We start from the raw sequence: 18,666 nt of genomic DNA, 5'->3' as shown, positions 1-18,666 counted from the left end.
GATAGATAAACGAGTGGTAATATAGTTTTCCACATTAGAGACAGACAAGTAAACGTATGTCGATGTTACAACTGCATAAGATGATCTAATGATATTGAAAATATCAATGCTGATTCCCCATGTTAGTCTTCCTAAAGACTGAATGGAAGAATAGGTGATTATTTGATAGTAATTAGGGTCATTTAATGTCAGAGTCACAGACTGTGAGGAGCTTGGCATAGCAATTTAAAATGAATGAGTAATTAATGTATGTTAAGAAAGATTAGCTGACATACAGAGATTTGATTGATGCATTGACACGTGGAATTACACTTTGGAAAAGTTTGATACAACATTATGTAGGGGGTAAACACCTTCATTCAAGTGTTTAAAAGCAATCATGGCCTCATTTTGAGAAGCTATGAAGTAATTGTATAAACTGTCAGGTATTCACTTGTAAAGAAAATGATCCTGTAATCCCCACTTCTAGATTAAGAATAATAGGATGTGAGGAATATGAATAAGGACTTTCTTTTGTAGATGAAGGTGAAATCATGATGTTTGACTAATTATACATTTTGTGTTTCCCATCTCTTGAAATGGATAATTAAAAAAAGCTGTGTGTGAGAAACAAATGAAAACTATTTTTATTTTTTGGTTTTATTTACAGCCTTGAAAAAGAGCAGTCTCTTTTAAACATGTGTTGGCTTTTTCTGAAAAATCACACATTATCTTATAAATAGCATTGAATACAAATTATACAACTTTCTGAATCATACCCAAGGATTTATTGAGTTTCTAAAGAAAAAAAAACTTCTCTGCAAAGTCATGCAAACTACAAGTAAGCAATGTAGAAATCTCATGAAGGCATCTGTTTAGCATAAACGTTGCCTCGAGACACGGGTCAACTTACATTATAACACAAGGCAGATTATGTTAAAACATACCAGCAGTAGTGGGGGGGAGCTACACAGTTGCTGGCGGGTGGCTCACTAATTGAGGCCTGGCAATGCGCCGTTTCTGAGGTTGGAAGCGACAAGGGGGGCCCTGAAATGTCCCCTTTGGGGAAAAAGGGTTCCTACATCAGAATTTATGGGGCACACTCCAAGCAAGGTTATGCTGGCAGACTATTTCTTGGGCAGAGAAAACTCAAAGGGTCTGCAGGCTCAGTCTCACCAGCATTCCCTCAAGATGGTGCCTGACACTTTGGTGATATATGCAGGATTTGCTTAGCTGTCACAGCTCCATAGATAGAAGTGCCCTCTCTCGAACACAGTGTGGGAAGATGCAGGCCTGGCAGGCTTCGAACAATCACTGGTCCCAGAGGTGAACTGGTGCATATTGGGATTACTCGGGATACTGCCTGTTAAGGCAAAAGATATGACTGAGGACAAGCAAATCAAATGGGACCAAAGCAACATAGGTCGACAAGGAGGTTGGGTCTGGCATTCTTGGCTCATGATCATAACTAGTGGAACAAACACTGGTTCAGGGAATGAATATTGGTTTGTGGAACATCACTGTGGTGCAGAGGAGCCGGGCAGCCACTGACCACTCCAGGGGGGTGAGCGAGAGTAGTCCTATTCTGGTCTACAGTATGATTCCAAAGGAACACAAGCGAAAAACTATTAAATACAATCAAGAGTTCTTTCGCCCATTACAACATAGTGTGGAGCTACAACTAGATGTTTCTGGGAGTAAAGGGGATCATTGGGTAGCACCACTAACAGATGTGAAGCCATATTAATGGATTTACTAACAGTCCCAACTGCTATGATGATCAACATAGATTGACAGATATCCACATTGAAGAACTACCCGCGTAGACCACTGCCATACTCTACAGAACAGAATGTAGGACCACTAGACTCTGCACACCAAACTTGCAGTGCAAGATTTGCCAACAATGTGCATAAAATAATACATCTTCAAAGGGATACTGAAACCTAGAAAACACTTTGCGGATATTGAGGATACAGGTCATTCGCAGTCCACCTATCATAGAAGATGAGAACGTCAGGTTGCAGCTCCTATACTTCCCAAAATAGATATTCTTCTAAACCACCCAAGGTCCGAATTGAGATACAAAAAGGTGGTACGCATTTCCACAAGTGGCTCGGACTCAAAACAAATTTGTGATGTAAAAATCTATATACAGCAAGGCAGCCCACTACAAAGCAAAGTTGTAGCCTAAGCATCAGGGAAAATGAGAAATCTGAATTTTAAGCACTATAAAATATTTTTTTCCGGATATAAGCGAGACCTATAAGTTCATTAAAAAAAAGAGCTTCTGTTGATGAATGCTGCTGTTTCTCTATGATTTCCAGGCAGACTGTGTGGTGAAAGGTGATAAGACATGTTCATAGTTCTTAGGCGGACTTCGTGTGGTGAAAGGTGATAAGACTCATGTTCACACAGATCCAGGTTGGTTTAAGTTTCCTCAAGTCCAATATGTAGAGATCGACAAGACCCGGTGCTTGGAGTCTCTGTCACATGAACATTAAGTTTTAAGGTTTCAAGTTAGTGTACCTTTACTAGCTCTTAGACAGGCTAGTTGAGGGAATTGTTTTCTTTTTCTTGCTGCAGCATTATGTGCTGTTTTCTCTTTTCCACCTTCTCGCTTCCACCCTCAACTCTGCACTCTTTCCAATTGGAGATGGGGTCCTGTAACATTCACCACTGGAGTTGGTGTATGCGCCAGTGATGTGACAAGGCTTGAATGGGCAACACATTAAATGTGATTGCGCAATAAGGGTTTAATGACTGCGCATTTGCTTAGTAAAAAACTTGTTAACCTAAAACATACAAGTGTAGTAATTCAAAGAGTTGTGGAATATCTCAATAAGTATTCACTAAATATCCTCCTATGACCGCCTCAAATTTTAAAGTATTCTTAAATCCACAGGAATTATTAGGACTAATACAATAACCACACCTGCTCACGAACGCAAGGCAGTAAGGAGCAGTCAAACCAGTTTGACTTTGATTAGAAAAACAGATTGGGACAAGTGTTTTGAACACAATAATGGAGGATGGGATTTAAGCAAACTCCTAATCATGTTATTATCCGGCAAGAACCAAGGGCACTAGTCAATGGATAAGAAATACATACAAGAGGTATTTGCACATACAAGCTTATATAGTAATAGACATTCTAGTAGCGTGGATTTGTCTTCCTGCTCACAGGAGACAGGCAAGTTTAAAGAACAGTCAACACCTAAACAATGAAATACTCATTCTGTTATATTTTTTGACACCAAAAAGTCAAACACTGTCCATCTTCATGTTTATGCCTCATAGCAAGGTACAAACTGAACACAACCACGATAACCTTTCTATTATGTTCCAAAGCAAGATGGATCACTGCTACCCCCTCATTACAAAAAAAGTATTACACTTCATAACAACAAGAATGTAGGCAGACCCCTTAGGGCAGCTTAGCCATTCCCTTCCAACACCATAGATGTTGGAGAGATCTTGTGGTCACATTCCTTTACAGGTCAGAGGTTTTCAATTTCCATACCAAGTCTATCTTATATCCTCATGCCTGGATAAACTGACGAGCCTCAACAATTGCATGGCTATAATAGATTAGTGCATATTGTTGTGATTTAATGTTTGACCACCAGAGTCTGCCCTCTGGTGTTCTTTGCAGTTGGCAGGTACAGTGCACTCCTCATATGGCAGAACACGCACAATCCGGATAGCATGATGCTACATAGGCTGATCGCCTGCTCTGCTAAGGGAAACTAACTCCATCGTCAGTACTGGAGTATGGCGTTTCTGTATGAACTTTTGTCAAAGTACATTATTATTTAAGAGCAGTATTTTGACACAGCACACGTGCAATGTCCTGTTACAGTCTGTGCATGAGGCAACCCTGCAAGCGTGAAGGGCGTTTACATGAGGTTGGTCAACCGTTCTTCCTCCCCTACAAGTTGTCACGCAAAATATGAGTGCACCAAAGATAACATCTCCCTTTGCAGCTCATGTTAGTCATTAGATATCAGAAATCAGCCAAGTAATATAGTTATCTGAAAACACGGATTCAGAGCGAGCAGATGCGACAACTGCACAGGAAATAATATCTAACACAATGTGTTCTCATAGTAAGCATATCACATTCTAGCTTAAGACTGGCTATGCAAACAACGGCATGTTTCCATAACAATGTTGCTCTCCGTCACTACATAAATGAGAGGCTACTTTATTGACAAATTACTTATTATACAGAAGGACAACAGAAATATTAGGGCATACATTGCCCACAAGATAAAATACTGAAGGCATGTCATCAGTGTACACCAAACCTTTAACAGTAACTACCCAACAGTCATCCATAAAGGCACCTGCAAAATGTTACATTTTGTACAACTGGTCCAGTAACTATGATGCATCTGGAGAATATCTGGGGGTGCCCAATTCTCTTACACAATTGTTAGCACCAGGTTGACAAGTAGATGACAATATATACAATTTACAGACCAAGTATCCAGCTTAGAGCGAATTTCTGTCTTTGCAACGGACATTGTCATTCTTTTACCTGTACCAAATATGACAATCTTGTACCAACAAGGAACAAGCAATCATGGATCTTATTATTGCAACAGATGCTTGTGCAGCTATGAAACTCTTAACCTCTCATGGCCTAATAATCTCCATCACCAGACAATACTTACTTTGAATATATTCTACTGGTCGAGATGTTATCAGTGTGACAGGGACATGAATGACACTACCCGTTACAAACTCTTCAAGTGTCCACTCAAGCATTCAAGGGCGAAAATATTGAGAGAATTGTTTTTAAATGGGTACAACTTACTAAGCAGTTTTCCAAATTTAAAACTGTCTTATCAAAAGGGTCTTAAGCTAGGTAAGAAAGCCTAATTTACGAAAAGCTTTTTTCTAAGACAGTTTAACGTTTTTCTTAAGTGAAACAAAAACCACTGCAAATGCTACCCAACAGTCTTAGGGTCATCTAAAGTAAGAAAGTACAGTTTTAAAGCGGTCTAAATCATGCTCTCTTACTCTGCTTAAAACTGGAGAGCTTGATAAAACTGGCTCAAACTGCTGCGTAAATGTTGCGTAAGTCCCCTGGAAGCCGAGAAACCACACATGCTGTCTTTGGCTGGCCAATAGTCTACTCAACAACAATAGGAAACCTAGAAAGATATATTACAGGCTCTGCACTAGCCCGTGCTTACAGCCTTTGTTCATTAAACTCTAAAAGTATAATTACTGAATGAAAATGTCCTTACCTGAGCAGGGAGCATTCCCTCGCCCTCTTCTGCCGGCCATAGCTCCACTACACTGGGCAATCGATCCACCACTAGAAAAACAAAGAAAGTTTGCTTAAACACATTTATATGAATGTTGTTGTCATTGTAGAATATTCATTACACATTATCTCATCCTCTGCATACGCTGTGTGGTTAGTACGTGTCCAGTGTGCACCTTGCAGTAAGGAAAAAAAGCTTTGGTAAAACCAATGGGACTGGCATTGGCAAGTTTGAATTTTTTATTTATTTTTATGCAAACGTACACAACAGGCATTTAAAGTGTTGAAGTGTTAAAAAGTGAAAATGCTGCAGTCTGAAGGTGGCATGCATGTTTGCATCAAATAATAAACATGGCTCATCACAAAAGTATATAAAAATATGGGATTAACGCCATGGTTGCTAAGGATGTACAGTACACGTCCTCAGCGCTGGTGCTCATGTGCTGAGGATGTGCCCAGCACGTCCTAGCACCCACACATGGGGGAAGCGCTGGCTGGCATTTGTTAGGCCGATAAGCCCCCTGGGGGTCGAAATCCACTAGACACCATGGATTTGTTTATTTGTGTGTATGGGGAGTGACCCATTGGGCAAGCATCACTTCCCTTGAAGGGTACATTTTCCCTTTGTTTTCTTCCCCCAGGGGGTGGAAACCCCGTCTACACCAGGGAATTTTATTTAGGTAATCAGGGAGCTGCCCCTTGGGCAAGGGTCACTCCCCAAAAACAATAAAACACATTTTGGTTGTTTTCCAATCCCCTGGGGGATAGAAAGCCATTTTTTTGCCGATCTGACCCCAATGAGGTGAAACCCCACTAGACACCATGGATTCCTTTTATATATGCAGGTTTTGGAGCAGTCCCTTGGGTAAGGGTCGCTTCCCAAAAATATTGGGACGTGTTGTGGCCATTTTTTAAACCCGACTGCCCCCGCAGGGGGCGGAAAACAACTAGACACCCGGGATTTTGTATTTATGCATGTTGCAGGGCGGCCCCTTAGGCAAGGGTCATCTTTTGGTCGTGTCTGCCAACCCCCCAAGCATATCTGCCATTTTTCAGGTCGATCTGTCCCCAAGGGGAGCTGAAAACCACTAGTCACGCTTACATTTGTATTTATAGATGTTGAGGGAGCGGCCCATTCGGCAAGGGGCACCTCCCTATCTTACCCACACGTGTCATTTGCTTTCAGTTCCAATCTTTCATCATTCAATTTTTTTGTAGGTTTGTCTGCTTACTGGTGTGGCAGAAAACCACTACGCACCAGGGAACACATTTTTGTGTCGTATACTGGAGTCTGAGTATGTGTGGACTGGAGCATGCCTGGTTGTTTGGCTAGCGTTTGGCTGGCTGGCTGCTGGAATAAGGGGCACTCCCCACTAGTGTACCAATTTTTTGCTATTTTCTTCCCCTCTTGGGGCACATCTGAAGGTTGTGACGCTGATCTGCTCCCAGGTGCAGACTCCATTGTGTTTTGCAGTCCAATCCTCGCTTATGGCACCTTATACTATCTATTCCCAACATGAGCATGGCTCCGAAACCTGATCCCCTGAAGATTAATCTACTTACTTGGACTGTCAGAGGCCTGGGAGATCCCAGCAAATGTAGACAACTCTTATCCTACATGGACGGCCACCAAATACATATTGCGGCACTTCAGGAGATGCACACTACCCCCCATGGTGGGTCCAGCTTTGGAACTAGGTGGGCGTCGAGGAGGATATTCTCCTCATATTCAATCTATTCTTGGGGAACATTATTATTTAAAAAAAGGCGCCCCCTTTGTCTCGGGAGGCTCAATGAGCGACCCCGCGGGTAGATATTGCCTCATCTGGGGAACCGTTCTCGATGTCCATACATTAATTACACAGCAGGGGTATATGAGAAATGTAAAATATATGAGCCAAGCAGCCAGAGCCTCACAGGCGTGCGGCCATCTTGGTGGCGCCTCACCTAGCGCCCCATGAATGTGTTTTTTAATGGTGTAATAATTGTAGCATATTTAGCTTCTGTTTTCATTGTGTGTCAAATTCACTTTGGATTTCTGTAAGATGTGTATTGTGTTGTCTTGTGAGTCATTTTCTGTTTTCCGTTCTAGTGTGATATCGTTGGTGCTTGCTGTATCTGTGCAGAGCAGGTGCAGTTAATCCTCACACTAGCTGTCATTGGCAAGTGAAAGGTATTTTTGGAGTATAAAGTTCATTGATCGGTTTGTAGAGAAAGTTTCTTCTAGATCATTACGGGTCAATAGTTATATGTACTATTTCATACAGTCACAGTTTGTTGCGTTCGAATTTGACACAGTGTTGTTTACTGTTGTTCAGTTGTCGTGTTTCATTAGTAAACATTATGGCTGCCCATAGGCTGACTACCCAGCAGGTTGTTGGTTTGTCTTTTGAATCTACCTTTGAACATGGCTCTGAGCTTGACTCTGCATTTGAGGCAGAGGATCAAGTTGAAGATTCTGGCAATTAATTTTCTGCCCTAGAGGAATTATCTGATGATTAATCCACTATAAGTGCAGACGAAGTGTCACTTTTAGAGGAGGACACTGATATGCTGGTAGTGCAGCAAGAGCGAGCGGGATTTCAGACAGGGGATGGAAGGCTTCCAATTGGAAGAGCTGAACCCTGGGTTGCCCCTAAAATGGTGCAGCCATGTGTAGAGTCAATACAAATAACACTTTGCCCATCAATTTTTTTAACTGTTTATTGATGATGTGTTTTGGGATGATATTGTTGAGTAGACTAATTTGTATGCAGAACAGTTTTTGAAGGACAACAGTGCCATACTTAAGAACCACTATAGAGTTACCTGGTGGACTCCCTCAAATCTCCATGAGATTAAGCAGTTCAGGGGTCTAACTTTGAAGATGGGATTGCGAGGAAAATAATTGCGGTCTTTAAAACGGTCTACCAGTCCCTTGATGCAACTGCTATATTGCAAGCAACCAAGAGTCGAGACCAGTATTTGCTTCTGCAGCTGATGCTGCATTTTGTGGATAATGGTACAACATTGCCACCAAATCATCTTGATTGTGATCGTCTCTTCAAGATCCGGACTGGTCTTGACCATTTAGTAGATTGTTTCTCAGAGATCAAGGTTCCAGGGAAATATATAATCTGTGGATGAGTCTCTGATCCTGTTCAAAGGACATTTGGTTTTCAGACAACACATTCACTGCAAGAGAGCACGTTATCATATTAAGATGTATGCGTTGTGTGACAGTGCCACTGGATAGATGTACAGTTTCAGGGTGTACACTGGGAGGGATTCTTCAACTGACCCCTGGTTCCCCATCCACTTTTGGTGTCAGAGAAGACAATGTGTGGGAACTTGCCAGAAGGCTATTTATTAAAGATCGCCATTTACAGGTGGATAATTTCTACACAGGTGTGAAATTATTTAAAGAACCGTTCAAGGTGGACACTGGTGAATGTGGCGCAATCTGCTCGAACCATAAAGGTTACCCTAAAGAGCTTGCGTGAAAAAACAGTGTGAAGGGGACAAAACAGTGCCTTGCGTAGTAATTAACTTTTTGCTTTGAAATATTCAGACAGAATAGATGTCCACATGCTCACAACTATTCTGTGGGCATATGAAAGTGATGGGCCCTTGAATGGTGGTGTTTGCTGATTTAAGTGTTGTAATGTGCTGGGCCTGCGGCTAGTGGTGTGAGTGGCTGTGTATGTGACGGATAAAAAAGTGTGAGAACGGCCTGTAAAGTGGTTTGTCCTTTGTCATGGCTTTACAGCTCACGAGCTGTGAGTCACTGTTTCAGTATTACATAATCATCTTATTAACAGTTATTTCTACATTGTCATTTTCATATAATCTTATTAATTAAATTTATATTTTGAACTTTACACTCTCCCTAGTGCCAAATACAACCAGTATGTGTGTGTACTTGAGTAGTAGATGGCTGTACAGTGATGTTTGTCTTTTCTGTCAGGGTTGTGTGTCTTGTGTGGATCCCCACAAGGGTTTCAGAAACCCTTGCAGTCCTCAAAATTAGGCTAAAACACGTTTGTCATATTTCTGTGAATCAAAGTTAGGGAATCAGCGGGGAGTTGCACATTTCCTGCCACCCAGAGTACCCACATCGATCCTGATAAAAATGGTACCTTACCTGTGGGGGGCGGGGGGCCTAGCGCCCACAAAAAGAGTAGGGTCCAAGACACAATGTGGCAACATCAACAAAAGGGATAGTTGCAGTTTTCCGCCTGGGGTTAGTGGCCGTCCAGGAAAACCTACAGGCATTTCTGAAAACTAGACACCCAGGGGGGTAACAAGGTGGTGTGCATCACATGCAGCTCACAAAGTTTTCTTACCCACAAAGCCCAAAAAAAATGTGCATAAAATCACACCGTTTACTTGCATTTCTGTGGTGTATTATTCAGAATCATGAGGAATCCACAAAATTCCTACCGCCCTGCGTTCCTCCACCGGTCTTGAAAAAAATCACTTGAGTGGTTGGGCCTAGTGCCTGCGACATGCACAAATCAAACTAACGTCAACAGGAGTCTTTCCAAAGGGGCCCTCGATGACCTTTGTTTGATATGTTCCTGTCATGAGCACTAGACCCAGTCACAAAAGTGGGGCAGTGTTTTTATTGGGATAATTGGGAGAATGCTGGACGATAGTAATTTTGTGGATTCCTGCAGATTCTGGAAGTTTACATCACAGAAATGCAAGGAAAAGGGGCCCCCAAACTTCAGGTGCAAAACCAAAGGAGGAAAATTCATAGCAGCATTGGGAACCAGAGCCTGAAACCTTATGCCTACATGCTTAAGGCTGATGAAAACAGAAACCCAGTTTAAAAAAGCATTGAAGACCTGGATCTTTGGATCCTCAGATAAACTTTGCTGATCACCTATAAAGTGGCTGTTCTTGTACACCTTGACTACCTTCGCATAGCGCCAGGATGCTCCTTTCAGAGTGACAGCCGCGCTTTATAAATGCCAATTCTAATCAAATCAAATATTAGGCAAAGTTTGAGTTTTGCAGAGCTTTGTGGGTAAAAACACACTTTGTGGAACCCATGTGAGGCACACCACCCTAGACTCCCCTGGGTATCTAGTTTTCAAAAATGTCTAGATTTAGTCTGTTTCCCTAGGTGGCTGTTGATCCCTGGCCAAAAAAACGCTGCTACCCCATTGCCAGATCAAATCATTTTAATGAAAGGAATTTTGAGGTTTCCACAGTGTGTTTTGGGGCCTTTCGTGATGCAGGCACCAACCCTACCCACACAAGTGAGGTACAATCGTTATCAGAAGACTTGGGGAATGGTAGGTGGAAGGAAGTATGTTGCTCCCCGCAGATTCCAAAACTTTCCAGCCCATAAATGTGAGGAAAATGTTTTTTTTTAGTCAAAGTTTGAGGTTTGCAAGGGCTTCTGGTAGAAAACCCTGGGTGGACCCCCACAAATATCACCTAGCCCTGGATTCCCCTAGGTGTACAGTGTTTAAAAATGTGCAGGTTTGCTAGGTTTACCTAGGTGCTGGCTGAACCAGGGCCCAAAATCCACAGCTAAACACAATGCAAAAAAAAGTCGGTTTTCAATGGAAAAATGTGATGTGTGTATGTTGTGATTTAGGCCTTTTCCCGTTGCAGGTATTAGGCCTACCTACACACGAACTACCATTTTTTTAATCGGTGGACGTGGTAATACAGAATAGTTTAACATCAGCTATTAGCAACTGCATTTCTCTGAATTTGTGCCGTCCAAAAGTAAGCCAGTGTGCGAGAATAGTATGGGTACCCACAAATTCGTAAGTGTATACATAACCACTGGTCCTAAACTCCGTATTTAAAAAAAAAATCGATTTCCTGGATAGCCATTTTTTATTCTATATATGGTACATAATGTATAAATAGTGTACAGTGCAGTTTAGTTGTTTACTCTTGATACCTCAGGTTCTTGGAAAACCTGCAAACCCTATATATCGCTACAACCAGACAGGCCCAGAGAACATAAATGTATATTGCTCTTGTAAAATGGTCATTGTGACAAGAAGTTACAAATCAAAAAGTCACAAACGGGGGTTTTTCTCCAATCATTTTTTTTTATTTTAACTCATTTGCTTTGGGAAAACCTTGAGGGATCTACACAAATTACCCCTTGCCGATTCAGAATTCGGTCTTCTTTTCAGAAATCTATAGTTATGTCAGTATTGATGTTCAGTTCTTCTAATAGACGTTCCATGTTTATAGGATCATGTTCAGCCTCCGTAATACAGAATAATAACTATGTCTTGCGTACATCTTGTATGGTTAGTGTATTTGATACACAAGCCATAGGTTTGTTCACAATAGCTTTATTTGATAAAGGATTCAATTTTAAAAAAAATTCAGTTTCAAATTCCTCACAAATTTAAACAAATCCACTTTCGACTTACACATCTCCCTCCTCTCGGGGGCAGAAACCTATTCCTTTCTGTAATAGGGTTATCATGTCCTGTATGAGCGTTATATCAGATAGATGTATCACTTCAACCCCTCGATCTTGTGTCTCTCCTAATTTGTTTTGTCCCATGATCTGAGTTTTATCCCTCTACTTTCATCTGCTAGGCCCTCTTCTCTTCCCCCTCTGGGTCTTTTTGTTATATTTTCCATGCATTTAGGTTCTTCCCTCACTTTATTTTGTGAATCTCTCGTAAAAAACGAGTTTCTGTGGTTATCTGTGCTGACGTGTCAGACTCTGTATCGGCTTCACTTTCACTAGTAGGGACAATACTCAATGATGTTGAACTCAAGCTTACTGGAGGGATATTCGGTCTGCTGTTCCCCCGATCTCTAGTGTTTGTTGCAATCATGTGGTCATATTTCTTTGCAAACATAAAAATTCTACCTTGCTTATAATCTAGCTCATCCCTTTTAAATTTGTGTGTTATGCATGGGAATATGTAGTTCCTAAATGTGATGCCTTACTTCGCATAATCAGGACAATCAATTGATTTGAGTTGTACCTCATAATGCACCAGTTAAAATGTATTTGTAAGGAAGGTTTGGGTTCCCACAAAGTCAAACACATGTATAAAATGTGTGGTGTATTCACACTACATTACAACCATATTTATGTTATTTTCCAGCCCTGATGAAGTCATGGGGAACACCCCAATCGACGAAACGTGTTGGCTGGCTGGACTAACGAGAAAGAAAATTAAAAGACCAAGAGGAATACAAGAAATAGGTTATAAAATGTGATTTGTTTGACTGGACTGAGTGTGTGCTCGGGTAATGCAATTAAGCTTTACAAACATGGTTGCAAAAAATATTAAATTATATGCTATCATGACCTGTTGAAGACTTGACCTGGTTTCCGGACTTTGCTAATCAGTCACATCAAACATGAATAGCATAGTAGAATTAAGAGCCAAAGGAGATTAAAACAAGGGTCATTTTGCTGTATCGGTCAACTCAATCTAGCTCCGAAAAGCAAAAGAATAGCAAAAGATGGAGCAGTTGCTCAATTATTGTGTCAAATGTACAAGGACAAAGAACAACGCGCCTTGGAGGACCTTTGAACATCTGTAGTCTGGCTAGTTGGTAAATAAATAGATAATAAATTCATAACGACTGGTGATAAAGACTGAGAATCCTATAGTTCCATCTTTAATAGATCATATAAAGAGAATGACCGCTATTATACTTTGGGAGAAGGTTGATGTGACTATTCAGTCGCAATATTAAATTATGCTGAGAAAAAAGTAATAGACTCTCAAAGGAATCTTGGGTTCAATGGCGAGATTGTACACTTATTTCTGTCTTAGATGTTAAGCCTGGTATTTGGGCAAAAATGTGATGATTTTCTTGTGTCAGGTATTTAAGTACTAGTCAAATGACTCCTTTCTGTTGTGTGATCCTCGTTCTTGCAACGTTTTTGAGCTATACGTGTTCAATAAATTGGCTGACTGGGCTTTAAAGGGTTAACATTTGTATATCTGCGCTGTCATGATTTGAGACACCTGTCAAGCATATTTAGAATTTGACAAACAAATGACTGGAAAAAAAGCGGAGATTTTCTTTTACTGTCATCTTGAAGGTCACAAACAAGTTCTGATTGATGATTTTGCCGCTGCAGAACAATTTTCCATAGACTAGGGTGGTCCCCCTCTGAGGTGTGTGACCCCAAACTGCAGGGCACCAAAAAACGTGGAAAACTTACACCCTACATCAGGGGGGAAAAACACAGAAACTGACGTGCGATTTGCAAATCAAAAAGCAACATCAACCCCATAAGCCACCATTTTAGTTGCCAGATTTGAATGCCATATTTTGAATGATTCATGACTTTTGCACGGTGGGGGGAAAAAAGAAAGGAAGGAAGTACATTATAGCTAGCGCCTGATCCCAGCGCACCAGTGTAGAGACCAAGAGACGTGGAAAACACCACAATGTCAGAAATAGGTTGGGTGCAAAGTTTGACCGTAGCCCAAGCCTTGTGACGCTCCCTCACTGCACAAAGCCCTTTGGCCTTGTGCAGAGGAGGTAAGACGACAGAGAGTTGGGCTGCCTGTGTCAGGTTTGATAATAGGCTGGCGCAGCAGGGTTCGGTCGTCATGTGGTTGATAAATACAACATTGAAAAAAATGATTTCACAGAAGAAGAAAAACAAACAATGAAAAACTGTCATGGGTGTGTCTCAAACACAAAAGGTTTAAGTGGCTTTTCGCCACTAATGGTTACCACTGCATACAACACCACCATAACTCCTACTGTCTGCCATGCGCAAAACACCAATTTGCCAGCAGTAGAGAAAACAAAGAGCAATCAGGAGAGCCACCTGGTGGGCAACGTGTTCTGGGCATTTGTAAGCAAAACTTGCAACTTTCAGTAGCTTTACGCGTTTTAGTCAGGAATCTCAGTCTTTACCAGTGCTTTCTTCAGTCAATATATGAAACCTAACAGGTAACAATATATTATGGTTCAATATTGCCATCAAGCAGTTTGTTCGAATGATATCAAAACCTACGAGGTTGAAAGTCAAGAGGTATGTAAATGCCACCGGAACCCAACGAGGGCAATACACGCGCTTTACGTCAGGCAGCACGCAGCAATGGTGAAAGCCAGTGCATTTATGTGATTCTGTGACTGCAGCACTTACCACGTGATTATAGATTTACTTCATTTGCCAAATAATTTTTCAGATTTCAAAAAAGTGGTTTAAAAAAAAGGTGCCCTGACAATAGTAAAACTCCACAATGTTGTTTGGTAAATGCCATGATAGACACCCACAATTTATAGGAAACCACAAAACATATCCCATAACTCACAATCCTCTGTGAAATATCGGTAAGTACACCACTTCATTTTGTGCAATAAAAGCATACAAAAGCTATAAATTGAATGAATGAATATATATATCAAAACAAAACCCTTTCAGGCATAGAGTGACGCATAAATTATGCAAAAAAGGAGAGAACTCTGGGTAGTTCTCAAGTTTAGTTGGAAAGCAGCCCCTGTTAGAGCACTCTCAACACCAGCGACACTCTAGATCTGCTCACCTCAAATGTCTGTTTTTCTATCAAAGTTTTTAAGCATAGGCACAGTGCTATCTACGCCGAGATAGAAAATGACAAAGTCTTTTGCAATTTATACAGCAAAGTCTTTAAGCATAGGACTAGTACAGTGCTGTCCTTGCCGAGCTGTAAAATTACAAAAGCCATTTATCACTCCAGGCACAATATTATAGCTTTGAATTAGTGAAATACCAACTCAAGCCAATCTGAAATGAGTAAAAGCAACCCCTGACACAGTGTTTCGCTCTAATTAGAGCTCTTCAGAGAGGTATAGCTTTGTTCAGACACAAGGGAGCACCCAGTATTAAGTCAAAACAAAACCCTTTCAGGCATAGAGTGACGCATAAATTATGCAAAAAAGGAGAGAACTCTGGGTAGTTCTCAAGTTTAGGTGGAAAGCAGCCCCTGTTAGAGCACTCTCAACACCAGCGACACTCTAGATCTGCTCACCTCAAATGTCTGTTTTTCTATCAAAGTTTTTAAGCATAGGATTAGCACAGTGCTATCTACGCCGAGATAGAAAATGACAAACTAGAGCGAAACACTGTGTCAGGGTATTGCTGTACTAGTCCTATGCTTAAAGACTTTGCTGTATAAATTGCAAAAGACGGTCATTTTCTATCTCAGCGTAGATAGCAATGTGCTAATCCTATGCTTGGAGCAACCCCAAGAATAACAGCTAGTAATTACACAACACCACTGCTCGGAGTGAAACAGCCAAAAGTGTAAGGAAGCAAGAGTGAAAGGAAGCTGCAAAATGCCATAATAGATGGCATCAATAATAAAACATTTTTGCAAACAGGGTGTGCCCAAGATTCCAGAGTAGTTAATTGGCGCTGATACCAACACCAATAATCTGGTTTAGACCGGTTAAGTACAGCCACCTGTACTGAATAGGCCGCATGATAACAAACTAGAGATGTAAATGCATATGTAAATTAGCCAGGTAAGAGAATAATGTTGAAATACTTTATATCTCTGGGTTGAGGATCCTGTGAAAATATTAGGGCCAAAAGGATGCAAGTGTCAAACCAGAAGCCTGCTCATGCTGGTTCAAGGATGGCTTTCTTTTGATTCTCACCCTCTTCTTGATGAGAATAGTCTCTGACACAAGTCTTCGGAGTTACACCAGATTCACCACAAGCACTTGGGCTTGACCCTGGCCTAAACCACATTGATGGAATCCGTACTAGCGCTGAAAGCTATTAAGGAAACTCATACACACTGTGAAAAAGAAATTTATGTTTCTCAAGTAAAATTGCTCCTGTAGTATCCAATATGGACAAACACTGCCAAAGACTTTCAGACTTGCATGACAAATTTGTTGGAACAATTAACATCCACTTTTAAGAAATTATATTAAAAAAAGAGGTGCAAGGGTTACTACCCTCTGTAATTCCCAGCCTTTTGAAAAGGGGCGTACCAGAGGGAGTGGTTACTTAAATTTCTACTTCACGAAGTTTCACAAGCTTAGGCATCAAAACGTCTGACGCTACCTGCAAGAGGTCATCAAAGACTGGCAATGGGTGAAGATAGCCCACTGGTGTTGTTAAGATTAGACAAGAGGTAGCTAAAGTCTAGAGCCTCAACATGTGGAAGATAGTCTTGCGAGGTTACATTACTAATGCTGACATACCTCAGTAAAAGTTACGCAATTGAGGAGGTAGGAAATGTAAACAATTAGCAGAAAATTGCTATCCTTTTTAAAAGGAGGTGTCAGTTTGACAACCCACCAGACTTTGACGCAAGGACAACATCAATATGCTTTCAGTGTCATTCCTGGCTAGCTGAAATAAGAAACTTCCTGAATGTGGAATAAAAGGGTTGGAGGGGTCGTGTTATATGCAACCCACTATTGCCTCTATTAACAGTTTGTGACAGTACATCTATATGATCGAATGCAAAATAGGCCAATTAGTAGCAGCTGCAAAGAAATGTTTCCAACACAGTTGTCTCAAAAATGGGGCAGTACACGGTCTACTTTAAGACTAATTTTGGAATATATGACTTATGGCAACCTGTACCTTATTACATTGTTAGTTTCATGTGCTCAGTAAAAAAACAAAAAAAATTAGAAAAAAAAAAAAAGAACACCCAACCTGTGGGCAGAAATGTTTACATAGAGAAGCCAATAAGAATCGAGAAATGTTGGGCCTACTGATTTATTTTTAATACTCATAAGCTAAATATACAAAAACATGCAACTGGTGCTATGTAAAGCGCTCTGATACCCGATTCAGGTCAAGTTTGTGCTATATAAAACTCTGTAAAATAAAACTGGAGAGTAGAATCCATATTTCTTTTGGTTCGTTTTAACGTTTGTCAATGGATTCTCCAAAGATTCAGGCGCTGACATCTGCCTCAAAGGCATAAAGATTCGCTATGTTCCTACTGCTGACGCGCCTTGCCTCCGGACCAGACAAGTAACCCAGAAATTGGGGGAATTGCTCAAACGGGGGTAACCAGACAAACCACAGGGGAGTAGCGCGGTGAGCAGAATCCTTTATTGGCGGCAGCGATTACCCCAGTCCCCCTCTCCTACATACCAGATCAGGCTTCCAAGGAGGATGACTAGAGGCAGAGGTCCCGAGGAGCACAACAGAAAAAGATGGCTAAATTCTCACTCCCACGTGAAGAAGTGCCCTGAGTGGGGTCGTGGAAGTTCAAAATCTTGTGGACCAACCTCCGACTGAGAATGATGCTCTCAAACTTAAAGATATACTGGCAGGAGTCCAAAGAGTCCGATGTTCTCGGGAAACAAAAATAGAGACAATCTCCACTGAAGTCATGTTGGTGAGAGCAGACCTTCATAACCTTAATACACTGCTGTTCGATGCAAAAGAATCCTTTGCGGCCCTTAAATGTGAGACTGTGACTTGAAATAGCAAGTCAAGGAACTGTAGACAGTTGCAAATTCCATGGGAGCAAAGCTAGAGGAATAAATGGAGGGAGGTCAAGGAGGAACAATGTCTGTATAGTAGGAGTCACAGAGAAGGCAGAAGGTCCAGCAGTGAACCTCTTTGTGCAGGACTTCATGCTTAAAGAACTACAACCTTGAGGTCTATCCAATTATTTCTCAGTGAAATGTGCCCACAGAATCCCAAGAACCCCACCTAAATCTGGGGCACCACCACATACGATCATAGCACAGATTTTTAATTTCAGGAATAGAAAGGTAATCCTTCAGGCAGTATACAGTGCCCCGCCATTCAAATATGACAACGGATTCATAACTTTTTTGTGGAATTTCACACTTCCAGTGCAGATACTACGTCACAGCTTTAAAGATGTCAGAAAAACCCTACAAGACCAAAACCTGAAGTACTCAATGATGTTCACACCTTAACTGCGGGTAATAGCAGAAGGCAAGACCTGGCATTTTAAGACCCCAGATGCGGCATGGGACTGGCTGGAGGGATGGATATCGACTGGGGGTGAGTGCGACTGTGCACCCAGTCTCACCAACAAGGACACAATGATGATCCTTTGACATACTCACATACAGCAGATACACATGAGTTCACAACAATCCCAGAGACCATCTCATCAACGAACTACGGAGGTAGTAGCTCAACAAGATGCCACCAGGACTGATTTGAAGGATATGGGTGAACCTAATACTTCTTTGAACCACAGCAGCCCTGAACACACTCATGACACTGATGCAGATCCTTTGTACTGAAGCAGGCAGCAAAGTACGGCTGTTGATGCCAATACATGTATGAAGCCACTTGGTAACACGTAAAGACCTTTTCTTGGGGGTGCATGGACTGCTTGTGGCAGCCATTGTCCCTGTTGATTTAGTGATGACTTTGTGGGGCAGGCACTCTGCAATGTTTAGGGGGGGGGGGGCGGGGGGGGGGGCAGGCAATTGTAAGTCCACTGAATAGGGAC

The 18,666-nt window shown here is 41.4% G+C and overlaps 1 protein-coding gene across 1 annotated transcript in view; it reads right to left on the bottom strand.

Moving 5' to 3' along the window:
• Nucleotides 1-18,666, bottom strand: part of TMEM131L (transmembrane 131 like) — a 580,656-nt gene that overhangs the window by 527,464 nt on the left and 34,526 nt on the right. Inside the window, exon 2 of the mRNA XM_086962316.1 lies at nt 5,238-5,308. Within this exon, the coding sequence (XP_086818442.1) occupies nt 5,238-5,308 (71 nt within the window). The remainder of the gene's footprint in view (nt 1-5,237; nt 5,309-18,666) is intronic.

This window comes from Lissotriton vulgaris, chromosome 3_1, assembly GCF_964263255.1.
Source record: "Lissotriton vulgaris chromosome 3_1, aLisVul1.2, whole genome shotgun sequence".
Classification (NCBI taxonomy): domain Eukaryota; kingdom Metazoa; phylum Chordata; class Amphibia; order Caudata; family Salamandridae; genus Lissotriton; species Lissotriton vulgaris.
This window is presented reverse-complemented; position numbering and strand designations above follow the sequence as displayed.